The 14,752-nt window shown below is 32.2% G+C and overlaps 2 protein-coding genes across 2 annotated transcripts; both read left to right on the top strand.

Moving 5' to 3' along the window:
* Positions 1-1,641: 1,641 nt before the first annotated feature.
* Positions 1,642-8,729, top strand: LOC106716540 (protein yellow-like). The gene is made up of 8 exons (XM_014510065.2): positions 1,642-1,710; positions 4,197-4,634; positions 5,196-5,317; positions 5,486-5,712; positions 6,279-6,393; positions 7,452-7,532; positions 8,194-8,304; positions 8,548-8,729. Exons 2-8 carry the CDS (start codon positions 4,205-4,207, stop codon positions 8,689-8,691), a joined length of 1,230 nt encoding a protein of 409 aa, XP_014365551.2. The 5' UTR covers positions 1,642-1,710; positions 4,197-4,204; the 3' UTR covers positions 8,692-8,729.
* A 1,953-nt stretch (positions 8,730-10,682) lies between these two features.
* LOC106716619 (lambda-crystallin) lies at positions 10,683-14,457 on the top strand. Its single transcript, XM_045678307.1, has 6 exons — positions 10,683-10,779; positions 12,032-12,219; positions 13,051-13,241; positions 13,461-13,636; positions 13,812-13,976; positions 14,180-14,457. The coding sequence occupies exons 1-6, from the start codon at positions 10,742-10,744 to the stop codon at positions 14,382-14,384; spliced, it is 963 nt and encodes a 320-aa protein (XP_045534263.1). The 5' UTR covers positions 10,683-10,741; the 3' UTR covers positions 14,385-14,457.
* Positions 14,458-14,752: the final 295 nt, after the last annotated feature.

Below are 14,752 nucleotides of genomic sequence, written 5' to 3'. Positions count from 1 at the left end.
TAACAAAAACAATTTTAAATTTTTATTTTTGGGGTATTAAATATTTAAATAAAATTAATAACGATTAGGTTCGGCCATCTATACAACTTCTGTTAAATTAATTGACAATTTGTATCAAAATATTTTTCTCTTCCTGTTAGGTATCTTCAGTCCGGTTGCAGTAGAATTTTCCAAGCATAGATTTATTACACGTTTTCGATGTCGCCAGTGACAGTCCGCGCGGAGTTTAATGACGAAACTTACAATAATAAAAGTGAACAATAAAAAAACATGCTAATGACGTCTCGGTTAAAAAAAGGGACAAGGAATAATGTGGTTCCTTAATTTTTAAAGATGTCGAATAGTAACCAATAATTGTTGCGATAAAGTTCAATTTTATATAATGCTTTGATAATAAAATTAAAAACCTTAAAAAATTTAAAAAATAAACTAATTTTGGGATTCGAATCGCCAAAACTGCGTATTACAGCGAACAGTTAAGCCGTAAGGCCAAACTGGCATATATTGTGACAAACTAAAATTTGATATTACTTAACTATCTAGTATCTGTCATGCGGGACGTAAACTTGTAGTAAATAGCAAAAAAATGTTTTGATATAAAATGTCAAATGAATTTAACAGAAGTGGTATATTTCAAAGTGTATCTTAAGCAAATAGAGATAGAGTTGAATTTTGTCAAATGTTACGATATTTTTGCATACTTTCGATGCTTCGTTACTATTGACGCTATGTCTGTTACTATAATTATGGGTACTTTGAATGTACTCATATATATGACGATGTGAACGCTCCGATGTTTTTGAGCAGAGTGGATGCTTCAATTAATTTGATGACTTTGGTTGTACTTATATAATTGATCACTTTAGGTGTTCCTATATATTTGGATATCTTGACTGCCACTATATTTATGAAGCTGACTGTACAAGCAATCGCTTGGAATGAATGAAAAACTGATGCGTCGCTAGTTCGACAAGCCTTGAATAATCCGAACCGAATTTGCACCGTTGCGTTCCACGTAATCGACAATTTTAAACTTGGAACTGAAATAATAGGTCCGTTATTGTGGTCAGTGCTCATACAAAAATATTCATTTTTTTATATTGATTTTTTCGTAATCACCGAATGTGTTCAATCGAATCGACAGTGTTTTGTATAATGTTATGTAGAATAACAGCTGACAAATACAAACCCATATCAAATTATACCCGACAAAATCAAATCACATACAGAATAGATTAGAAATTTAGTATATTACTAAATGCTTAAACTACCTGTCTTAGTCCTTAACGTACCTGTGTCTTTAGTTCACTTATTAAGGGACTTCAGAAGATGGATATCGGATCCAGAAATTAGCTGAATGAATTAATGCTGTAATTTACCGAAGCAATGTCACTAATAACTAAGAATATTATATTTATACAATCAGTAACTTCAAAAATATACTGCTACACGTACTTTTAATAAGATTTAAAAATGAAAACCTTGCCGGTTGTTGTAATTCAGTTAAATAATAGTGTAAAGTTTGGATGGAATTCCATGTGAAGCTGTGAGAATGAATTCAATTGGATGTCATCTAATTTTCAAAGGTACAATGCGTATTGTATACCGAATTTAAGGCCAATATATAAAGACTGGAGACATCGAGATTTGCTTAGTCTGTGACCGTGGTCCCGTGCAGTCGGTTGCCATTTAACCTCGTCTCGACTACACGTAAGTTTAACGAATATGAAATAATTTGATTTGGTTTACATTTTTTTTAATTGGTAATTGTTTTTTAAAATATATTATTTAGTAAAAAAATGTATCGGAGAGAGTGCTTTTGTGGTAATACTAAAATACAACTATATCGGAGAGAGTGCTTTTGTGGTAATACTAAAATACAACTATATAAGTTAACCTATATACTAATTTAGAACGAACTTAAATCAAGCCAAAATGGAAAAAATTCCACTTCTTTTCGAATAGTGCATATGCTATCATTGTGATTTTTTTAAATCTTACGGACCCATTTTTTAAAGTAAAATATGAAAAACTTGACAGTAACATAAGTTTTTTTTAACTTAAACATATAAGTTTAAGGACCATAGTTAATTTGCACGTATTGTTATTAGCGTTCACTACAACTTTTTCTATTGCCTATATAGCTACCTAAATAGCAGAAAAAGCTTATAAGTAAATAATCTTATATCACGTATTTAGTGTAAGTGTGTTATTTAAATAGTTGTTGTGGTCATTTGAATTCATTAGTCGCAACCGCTCGCCGGCAGGCCTTGGCGGTCGCCGACACCCGTGACTTGGTACATTCTCTTCTATCTCTCATGCCTAAAGGACCTTTGAATCAGAAGACCAGTTGACTTTGTATTATTTCCTGTTTAAAGAAATAATTGAAATTTCTGCAAATAGTACGAGGTATTATTTACATTGATAATCTTGTGAAGTGTTACTGGAACGACGAGTTGTTCGTCAATATTACTTGCTAGATCAAGATGTTACGTTCTTAAACTAATTAATTATTTATTATTCATAATTATTTATTATCCAGAATCATTTATTATCCAGAATTATAGATTTAAAATTTATAAATCCTGACAAAGATCGAGCAGAATTAGAGGATTTACGAAATACAAAATGTAATCTCGTAAATCGAATCTCGATTAGACGTCAAACTTGTATGAAACACTCCATCTATAGATTTGACGATCTCTATGTATGATTCAGAATATTTTATAGTTAAATTATTACAAGGACTCAAAAATGCCCATCCTTATTTTGAAATATTGAAGTTGACTTAGGCGACGAGAATACTAGACGACGAAACAAGACTATTTTGTATATGCTTTGTGTTGACAAGTTTTACCTGTGATGACATCATTTTGTATTTTACACAACTGCACAATTCAACTTCCGTCAATTGTCTGTTTGGTTTTTCCAACGGAAACAGGAACATAACAACGCTTTTTTCACGGTACTTCTGAGATGTAGTCTCAGTACAAAGTTGTGATGATATCCATTGTTACGGAGCTATCCATTCTTTTTTTATCTGTCAAACAATAGATTTCTAACATAGACTAATGGATACCTAGGTTTTATAGTTGCAATAACTAGCATTACATTAAAACCAGTACCTTAATATGTTCAGCGCGCAGATTACAAAGCATGGATTGCGAAGCAGGTGGATACAATCGGTCAATTCTATTCTATAATCCGATCTATTATAATCCTGTTCTGATCTGATCTGTGATCTTTCTTATCTAAGTATATGAATGCGCTATTTTGAAGCCAACAAAAAACTTGTTTTTTCGTCACAGAGTAACTTAGTCTGTACGTTTTTTGTTTATTTTTTTATTGAATGAAATTGATTTTTATTGCCAGTGTGTTAAAGGCAAACGTATTATAACAAATCATTTCATGAGTCGAGAAATTAATTAAGATGAATAAAAGCAGCACCTTCATTGTTAGTTGGAGCTTGTTAGCTGAACTTATGTAACATGTCACAGTTCCCACCAATTGGAACGCATAACGAGACATGTCTAGATCTACAGATAAGACAGGTTCACCATCTCGTTACTCAATAACAAGATCATCCACAAAAACGTGAGCGTTCATTGTAGTTCCGAGTTCTCTGTATTATAATACCGCATAGTTACGACATAACAGGATTTATTGAAGTTTGCATAGAATGTAATTAATTAATTTTAAGAACAATGTATAACTCATTCAATAAATGGTAAATATGTCGCAACTGGCTTAATGTTATTATTTTTAAGCTTTCGGCTTACGGTTACGGTTAGAAAATATTTCTTATTCTTCGTGTTCATTTCATAGGTAGCATTGATCAATAAGTAGTCATGAGTAACTCAAATAAAATTGATGACCAGCAGATAAACTCACGGTTTATATGGAGTGTGGTGCAGATTAATGAAAAGCTCAACTTAATTTGTACCTGCATAGAGTTATGAATTGCGTTTCGAGTTGCGAGTTACCAGGTCCCGGCTCCTTGGCTAGTAATAGTACATCGTGATGAGCCGTGAGCTGCCAATTTAGTTGTTGCCGTAGCTCAACGGTTCAATCTCTGTGACCTGTACTTTTGAACCGGTTCAGAGCTGATTTACATACGTTTATGAGTAACATATTACATTTACCGTATAAAATATTCAAGAGTGACAGTAAAATGTTTACAAATAAAATTGTTTCAGATACCACGATGCGGGCAATATCTATTGCCTTGGTATTTGCTGCGTTGTCCGCTTGCCAAGCGGCGACGCCAGAGCTGCGTTTTGAATGGAAAGTAGTTGACTACATTTGGGAATCACCGGCTCAAAGAGAAAAGGCTATAACTGAGAAACAATTCTTACCCGCAAACAACCTACCATTAGGATTAGGTCGCTGGAAAAATAAATTATTCGTCACAGTTCCCAGATGGAAAAGCGGTGTGGCTTCATCCTTGAATTATGTCGATTTGGACGGACCGTCAGACCAACCATTGAAGGCATATCCGTCATTGAAAGATAACCTGGTACCGGATACAGCAACAGAATTGCCATCGAATAGTTCCATTATTTCCGTCTTCAGAGTATACATTGATCCCTGTGACAGACTCTGGGTTATGGACTCTGGTTTGGCGGATATTTATGGTGAGTGGAAATCTATATGGCATTTTTAGTTTTGTTTATTACCTTAGCTCGTCACGTATTCGATTGAAGAAGCTTGATAAAAAATGAAGCAAGTACTGTCATCTTTATCGTCTATAATTGGTATGAAAACTTGAAACGTACAGCAGTTACGACGTCAAATTAGGAAGATGTTGCCTTCTTATACTAACATATTTAGGGTTAAATACTTGTATTGTTTTAATTGAGCAATAAATACCTCAAATATGTTAATTTGATATCGAAAAAAAAAATAATTAAGCGAATTTAATGGTAGATATATTATGTATGTATGTACGTAATAATGTTTAGAAACTTCCTTGTCGGTTCGTGGCAATATAGTATCCGTCTGCGCTAATAGCATTTGATTGAAACGTAAAAACAATTTGATGAAGTTATTGTTTTTGTTGTTTACATTTACTTCGAATGAAAATTAAACGCTGAATTTGAAGCGAAGCAACCAAAGGCACTCCCTGAGATTTTCATACGTCTTAACACCGTTTTTTTTTATAATTTAACTAATAACATGTATGTATTTGTTTGCAGGAATAGGAAACCAGGTAGCAGGTCCTTCGTTGGTTATTTTCGACTTGAAAACTGACCAACTTCTTCATAGATATTTTTTCAAAGTTAAAGACATGAAGGAAGACTCATTCTTTGCTAATGTCGTAAGTAATTCAGAACAAATTGAACGTTGGAATAAATTATTTTTTAATCAATAACTATACAAAGATTTGGTTACGCCAAGTTTACTTGTTTAAATTGAAAAAAATGTCGCCATACATTCTCAATACTCGATAATTTATAGCATGAAGTATATCGGAAACTTCTTATAGGTGGTGGATGTGGACAAAGACAGCTGTGACAACGCGTTCGCGTACGTGCCTGATTTGGGAGGCTACGGTGTTGTTGTGTACAGCTTGAAGCAAAACAACTCGTGGCGCGTCGCCCATCACTACTTCCACTTTGAGCCGTTAGCGGGCTCTTACAGAGTTGGAGGCATCGAGTTCCACTGGACAGATGGCGTGTTCGGCTTAGCACTGTCCGAACCTAGAGAGAACGGGTGAGTCACGTACGGACCTTGGTTTGTTTTGTGCATATTGAATCGTACAACCGGGTTACGTTCTATACACAATGAATACAAATAGTTTACGGTGTCAATCTAACCACGAATAGTTAATTGTATTTACGTATAAATTTCACCTTGTTGCACCGTTAGTGACCTTCTATCTTTACGAGTATATCTCAGTAAATTACTTTTAGCGTTGAAAATTATTTTAAGCAAGCTATCAAGTCGGAAATAAGAGTAACTGTATACGCTAGCGACATTGACCCGAAATTAAAATTTGTTGTCCGAAGACAAGGCCGTGGACGATCTGAATGTATTGAATTGCATCGCTTTGGCATTCAACGTGCATTTAATTGAAACTTTATTCGGTTACTTTCAATTTATATTTAACTATTTGTAACAAAACTCTATTTTATGAATACAGATACTACACTATTTGTGTTATGCATCGCTCTATGTTTGTTTTCGACTGTCGAAGACAAAGATTTGATGATTCAAATGTTTTTGTACACGTTTTTCGGCATTTACTATGATGCAATAATTTAATGAATTTCTTTCAGATATCGCACCATGTTCTTCCATGCCTTCTCCAGTACCAAAGAGTTCTGCGTATCAACTGAGCTCCTGCGCAACTACACACACATTGACAAGTCAGAAGCGTTCAATGACTTTAAGGTTTGTATCGGTTTTACACTTAATCTACATTATTCTATATAGTTATTTTAATATAGCGTTTTTAAAATATACACCAGTTACCGATGCTAATTTACTTAGGTATTTTTAGAGAATATATACCTACCAATAAACTGAGTTCCGTAATGATTAAATCATTATTGTCAAATTGTAGCTTTAGTTTCACCATAGTTAATCAATTATATATATTTTCAATGGTAGGATATTTTGTTTAGTTTTTTTATTCAATTTCAAACAATGAATAGGTATTTTATTATGAGATTTCAATTAAAGATAAGGATATGTGAGCGATTGTGCAAGCTATTGTTTTCCTAACCTCATTATCTTTATACCTGGAGACGCGAAAACTTACTTTATAAATTGATAGAATTAATAGTCCTGCATACAGCTATTCTTGCAAACAGGTAATTTTAAAAACAGATTCTGCTACATTGCATATAATAGGTATTTATGCTTTAATTTTAACAGAAGTAATGGCTGTATTCTACACTTATAACTTCGCGAGAACAACTAAAGAACGAAATGTCCAAATTAGTTAAAAATGATTTGCTTGTTAAAATTTAGTCTCAAGTGATGAAAGGGTTAATTCCATATTACAGTAAAATTAAAAAAACAAGAGAGTATTTTAATCAGTTTACATTCAAGTTAAGTTAATTAAGTTTAATACTACTGTTCGAATTATTTCCGCTTACAACATTGTATGGCAAAAACATGAACTTCTGTGCACTAGTGAAGGTGATCAAGTTATGTCAACTATTGATCAACAAGACTTGCCAATTCAAACAACGATTCATAATATAAACTTTATTACCGGCTACACAACAAACCCTGCATATATAAAACTTCCTAATATACTTATGTAATGATGTTCACCAGATTGTTTTTGTCCATTAAGGCATTTTATGAAGCAAGTTATATCTTTGGGGACATAATTCTTAGGGTGGCGATTCGATGTAAGATTAAGAACTTCACTTTGGTCAAATTACTCTGCGGATGTGGTTTTAAAATGGTATTAATATATTTTAATTTTTTGGTTACAGTTATTAGGTGACAGAGGAGAAAGGACTCAAGCGTCCGCCAGTTTCTACGATGAGAAGAATCACGTCCTTTTCTATACTCAGGTGAGCAAAGCTTCCATAACCAAACCTTAGGTGAGCAGAGCTTTGAAAAAAAGTCGGCTATAAAATGTAAGTTATAATTGTTAGTTTGATTTTAGAAGGCTTGCTTCATGTAAATGCAGTTTATTTTATATAATCAATAACAAACTTGGAAGACATTGTGTAATAAAATTTATATAAGTCCAACAAGTTTAATAAACAAATTTAGTAACTTACGTTCATAAAATTAAGTGATAAATTGTAACTGTTTTATAATTACATATTTATGGTACCAAAATGAACCTACTATGAAGACATTTATTGTTCTTCCTCGAAACAGGCGTAGTTCAGTCCTTTTGCTAATTTTTATAACCTTTGAATATTAGAATCGGTAAAAGTGGCAAATAAGGAACTTGGACTACAGTTTACTTAGCTTAAAAAAAGAAATTCCTTAAATAGCTACATTTTCGTTTGCTTTTAAAATTAGATTTTTGTGACTGTAACTTAATACTTTTAAACTAACGATAATTAAATCATAGCTGGTCTTCGAAAACATTTCAAATCTAAAGCGCCTTTGGAAATAAAATAGATAACATCAAGTCAGTTACTTTAAGTTAAAAATAAATTATATCTTTCACACTTTTAAACTACAATTTTATTCCATATAAATATTTTTAACTTCTAGGTTAATCGCGATGGCGTTGGTTGTTGGAACTCAAACAAACCATACACACCAGAGAACAACCCATTACTATTTAGTGATCCTGAACTCTTCGAATTCCCTAACGACCTGAAGGTGAGACTGACCAAGTATTTTTGTAATTTATTTTACACGATAACATGAGGCTAGTGTACTGTAATACGAATTTTACACGAAGTAACACAGAAGCTTTTTATTGTGGATTTTTTGTACACTGTATAAGTCACGTCCGACTAAGGTTTTATGCGATTGTTGCTTTTATCCCCGCTGAAAACCAACACGGGCATAACAAGTATGTCTTAGAAAATGTTGAATTTATTAACATGTCGTTATTTTCAGGTCGACGATGAAGGCACTTTGTGGGTTCTGAGTGACAAATTGCCTCGTTTCCTTTACAAAACACTTGATCCAAATCAAGGAAACTACAGAATATTTAGCATAAGCACATCTGAAGTTATTAAAGGCACTGCTTGCGAAGCATAATATTTTTACAATAAATTTTCAAGGTATTTTTTATATTCACGGAATATCACCTAGTTAACGACTTAAATTATGCCTAAGATAAAGTTTGACACTATAGTTAAATAAAATAGAAGTACTTTAAGGAGTTTGACATCATGTACATTAGCTTGTAAAACGTTTAATAGCATTAAGCATTTCTGACAACATCCTTTATGATTTGATAAGTATCAAGTTAATAATGTAATAGTTGTTGTCTATTTTCTGTTAGTATAACTGTGTGTTTCGACTGCTGTCACACTTGTATTGAAACATATTGTTGTCTCAATATGTTTAACGAGAATGAGGAGGATGATAATATATATTAATACTAGTATCAGTGCAGTTGAGTACTGAGGTAACATACACGAGTATTCGTTACTACTATCAATGTTATATTAGTGTTGTGTTTGCACATTGCTTTTGCCATAATTTGTTAAATCTTGGTTACAATTCCATTGGATTAAGGATTGATTAAAGCATTGTAAAGTAACATTATTTGAGTCTACATGAACAATAGGTCACGTGCAAGCGTGCGATTTACGATCTCTTATCATTCTAATATGATTATGTAACGGTTTATTGAACCAGTACACGACTGCATTCAAGAAAGCAGTTTGTTTTTTCGGAAAATTTCTTAAACACTCTTAACTGTCTTAACTGTTGCTTTTGAGATGAACTTGACTATAAAAAATCAGTCGATGAAAACTATCGGGTTATGAAGTTTCACTCTAAGATAAAATGTTATATTGAAATATCTAATTATATTGAATGACAATAGTATGAATATAAGTATTGAATGTCATAAGTATTTGAAAATAAATTCTTTTAATGTAACTTATCGATGGTTTCTGAGACCAAAATCCGTAATCGTTTTATATTGTTATCTATGTTTTGTCAAAGATAATGACGGTATGTCTTACACAGGGATTTTGGTATCGGAAGCCAACGATTAGAGGTCAAATGTGAGTTTATGATATAAAATGTAAAATAACAATTGAAAAGAAAAGATTGACGTATTTGTAGTTATTATCTACTTATGTAATTTTGTTTATCGTTTTACATTTGAATAAAATCTATTAATATTGGTTGATACATAATTAGTATAAAAAATTGTTTCATTACATACATATGTATGTATGTTCAGATGATAAAAGTATGAATTTTATATCTTATACAATAACATCAAGTAAGTAAACAGCAGATTTTACATAAAATTTAAGTTATTATTATAATTTCAACTGTTTCAAAACTTCTCGTATTTCGATATATTTTGTAAAATTTTCAAAACGAATCAATAATAAAATGATGTGATATTAATATAAAAATGTGTTTTATTTGCGGGAGCTGTTGTCCCTAATATAATGCTTTTAGATTTGTTTTGACAATTATTTTTTTTATAACAGGTTACATATGAAACAGGTTACATTTCACAATTATACTACATATATAGCAGTGATTCCTAAAATGATCTCCAGGGGTCAAGACCGGGCGGGGGTATAAATCGGCGGGAAACAAAACTGAGGTTTCACAAATTGAAGAAGAAATGTAGCAACATGGATTTTAAAAGTTCGCCAAAACCAGTAAAATTTTGAATGTGATAGTGATAAAGTACCGGTCTGTTAGTAAGTTTTTAGTTTTTAGCTTTAAGTTTTTGTATGTTGACTGAGATGAACCTTAACTAAAGTTACGAAAATAACTTCTTCCAGCTTTTATTTGGGTCGCGAACGTGAGTGCTCTTTCCATTTACATAAGCACTAAAATATAAAGCATCAAAACAATACTTGCCACGAAAAATATTGTCAAATTGTAACTGGTCCTAAACAAACTAAATATATTATTTAGCCACATTACCTAACGATATAATTTAAGATTGATTAGTTACAATACTTAAACAATATTGTGTTTTGTTTTTAAAGATGTGACTTGTGTGTACCGAGGGAGATAATAATGATTGGCTTCGGTGTTATTAAGGCGCGCGCGACGAAGTCACAGTCATTCAGCGCTAGGTCTTCACACAGTGCACGTATTCAATATGTCGACTAAAAATGAAAAAGTCGGAATTGTTGGCAGGTTAGTCCTTTTATACACTTTCAATATAAACAACATATTGCTTTATCTGTTTCACTTTCATTTACTTTAAGAATTTATTTCTGTATTCTAAGTATTATGTTTTCTTTTTGTTATCAATTAGTTCATTGAAGTTGTGTAGTAAATATATCTTTAACCGCTAATGGAGAAAGGACCTAGATATCCTGACATAACTTTTTAACTGTTTAGTTTTATGTAAAATTATAGATAAGTAAATAAATAGATCATAAATATTTACTACCGCGCAAAGTAAATTGAGCTAAACGTTAAACCTTAGGTATTTAAGGTAACCCACTTTTTAGTAACAGTTGTGGAATTATTTATTAGTGGTAACTATTTTAATGTTTAACTTTTCTTAGAACTAGGAATGAATATTTAACATTCATACAAAGCTTTGGCCTTTACCTAGATGTTACTTCGGTAAGATGCCTGATGATCTTTTATATACGTATGTATTTTATGAAACAACTTGGATATTACCCAAACGTTATTTTCTGTTTCAATTTGTGTCAGCAAAAAATACAGAATTCCACACAACACCACCCACTGTTTTATGCGCTAAATTAGACATTTTCTTAATAATATTTCCTTACAAAAAATCCCTCTTATTTACAAAATTAATGGGCATTTTAAATTAAATATACAGAAGAAGTAAGAATATTATTAGCGACATTGTTTAGCATATAATCCATACATTAAACGAAGTCAATGTTTTCGACTCATCGCCGATTAACTTCTACCATATTTCTTTCTCAGCACCAACGGTACTGTAATTTCCCTTATTGAATAGTAAAGTTATATAAAGTTGAAGTAGTTAACTACTTTCGCTTAAATCAAGTTATGTAATATTCTCATGAGTTTCTCAAGTATCAAGTATTAAACTTTTGAAGGAAAATTTCATGTTGTTTGATAAAATTATCTAAGGGGTCAAAAGGTTAACAAACACAATATATTTGTATAAGAATGGGTCTTCAAGTTCTTGACCTTGGTTAATGATTGCCATTAATGAATGATATTACGAAATAAAATGAAGTTATGATTAAAAAGTAACATATTGAAAATATCTTTTGTTTTGCATTTAAATTGCACTCACTGTATTGTAAGACAATGCAAACATGTTTGCTTGAACTTAAACCTTTAAAACATTTTAAATTGTTCCTGTAATTTTTTTATTTTCATGAAATATAATGTAAACAGTAGTATTAAATATATCTTCTAAAATTGTATTTTTCAGTGGCCTGATTGGAAGGTCATGGGCGATGCTATTCGCCTCCGTGGGTTACCAAGTGACCGTGTTTGATATCGTGCCACAACAAGTCACAGACGCCCTCGAAGACATCGAGGTGCAACTGAAAACGTTGGAAAAGGACGGTCTTCTGCGTGGTACACTGAATGCGGAGCAGCAATTTAAATGTATTAAAGGTTTGTCTTAATATTATTGTTCTAAAATAAAATAAAATTAAAAAAGTACTATAATAATTAATGCTTTTGATAAACATATTGATCCAATTAAGAAATGAGGTCAATGACATGGTGTCAACAATTTTTTATAGTATAAAAGTTTCGAAAGCATTATACTCGTAGTTTTTCTCGGAAAATCCATTTATTTGTTATTTTATTTCTTTTAATAGCTATGTAGCGTAACAATTTACATTAATTACTTACGGGGACCTCTAAACTTTTCCATAATCATATCTAGTAGGAACTGTGTACGCAGGGCAATCAGAGTAAGTCAATATCGCATTATGCTAACGTAAATGTTTCCGATAAAAAATCTCATTAAAAGTAACGAGTGCTACGCACCAAATATGTGCTTTTATTACGATGGTATATACATATATGAATCGTAAACAATAAGATTATTAAAATTGGAGTCTGTTACTAATATAGAAAAAAAAATTATGTCTATTCGCAAGGTCCCGTTGGTTCCGGGTAATCTCAAGAACGGCTGGACTAACACTGACGGGGGTTTGACTTGGAAGGTAGCTGATGCACGCGGGAATATCACAGATTACTTAGTTTTTTTTCTAGCACTGATAGAGTCGCGGGCGACCACTAGTTTTGCATAAAAATATTTACGTATTTATAAGTAATTACAAGATAATTTTTTTTGACTTCAATACATAAGAGTTTTATACATAATGAGCTAGGGATAGAAAGAGAGGGAGAGAATGATCATGTTATTTATTACTAGCACTCCTTCATTTTATACAAATTACGTTTCTATTTTAATTTATTAACTACCTTTTCCAGGATCAACCGATTTAGCGACTGCCGTCAAAGACGCCATATTCGTTCAAGAATGTGTACCAGAGAGCTTAGACTTGAAAAAGAAGGTATTCCAAAACTTGGACAAAGTGGTGGACGATAAAACAATTCTATCAAGTTCCACTAGTACCACTGTACCGTCTTTGTTCTCTGAAGGGTTGAAACATAAAGCACAGGTGAATATGATTTCTACAGGTAGTTGTTTCGTCAACAATATAAGAAAGTTCCAATCAGTTTTTTTTTAATCATTTAACAATGTCGAAACAATACTACAAAGCAAAAATCTGGCCAAATAAGATACGATTAAAATAGAAAAATCCATGAGCAAACTGTCGATTTGCCCAAATTTATAAACTTTTTCGATTAAAAATAACAATAAAAAAATATTTTCATAGGTCATCGTGTCTCATCCAGTCAATCCACCATACTACGTGCCATTAGTTGAAATCGTGCCCGCCCCTTGGACTAAACCGGAGGTAGCGAAGAAGACTAGGGAAATAATGATCGAAATTGGACAAGAGCCCGTCTCATTGTCCAGAGAACTTGATGGTTTTGTCCTTAACCGCATCCAGTAAGTATTTTAAGTACAAGAATTTTATGGATTATGTCGTAAAGGCGCTTCGTATTTTATTTGTGTTCTACAACAATTGATTTTTTCATAGGCATGATATAATAAAAAGAAACCAGATGGTAAAATTCAAAATACCTACATTTTTAATTGTACATTTAACCTGTTCGTGTTACAGATACACTATCCTAAACGAAGTGTGGCGGTTAGTGGAAGGTGGTATTGTCGATGTGCAAGACGTTGATAAAGTAATCTCTGAAGGTCTCGGCATGCGATACGCCTTTCTTGGGTCCCTTGAAACAGCACATTTAAATGCTGAAGGAATGAAGAGCTACATTGAAAGGTAATAATGTTAAACATATGGTATATTTACAACCTTAATTTAATATTTTGCATATTATACCTCACTTAGTATAACGTGATTAGACTGCTTGCGATTTAAGAAGGTGTCTGAACCTCAAAGCCAGTTAGAAAAAAGTTTGATTAGTAATTTCAATACTCTTCAAAATTCCCTAATTAACTGTAGTATACATTTTTTTTCCACAGATACGGCGATACCATTTATAAAGTGAGTACAACGATGGGAGAAATACCAAAGATGACGCAAAGCAAAGCCGCAGATTCTATTTGCAATCAGTTGAATGCGATGGTGCCAATCGAGAAGCTGCAAGAACGACGCGCGTGGAGGGACGCTTGTCTCACACGTTTAGCGATACTCAAAAAAGAAATGAACAAAACCTACAAAAAATAAGAATGTGGAATATGGTTTCTGAATTGTTATACAAAAATTATGAATTTGTTTTATGATAAAAAACTTTTCTCAGTATTGTTTTTTTATTTATAATTTTGCTTTTATATCTGTCATTTAATTAAAGCGATTACTAAGATTTGCGTGATCCTAATCTACCAAGATAAACTTAATTTGAAATTTGTAAAGGTATTATAAATCTAAACTCAACTGTGGTGGCTATGGTAATAATTAGCGGTTCTTATGCTTCATCACGTGAAATTAGGTAGGTACGAAGTAAGATATTCGTATGTACAATAACGAAAAGATAGTTCTTGGTTGTTAAATTAATTTATATTTTAAGTTTATTTTTATGTCCGTGACGTTCCATA

The sequence above is a fragment of the Papilio machaon genome, chromosome 6, assembly GCF_912999745.1.
Source record: "Papilio machaon chromosome 6, ilPapMach1.1, whole genome shotgun sequence".
In the NCBI taxonomy this organism is placed as follows: domain Eukaryota; kingdom Metazoa; phylum Arthropoda; class Insecta; order Lepidoptera; family Papilionidae; genus Papilio; species Papilio machaon.
The sequence above is the reverse complement of the archived record's forward strand: the minus strand, read 5'-3'. Positions and strand labels throughout refer to the sequence as shown.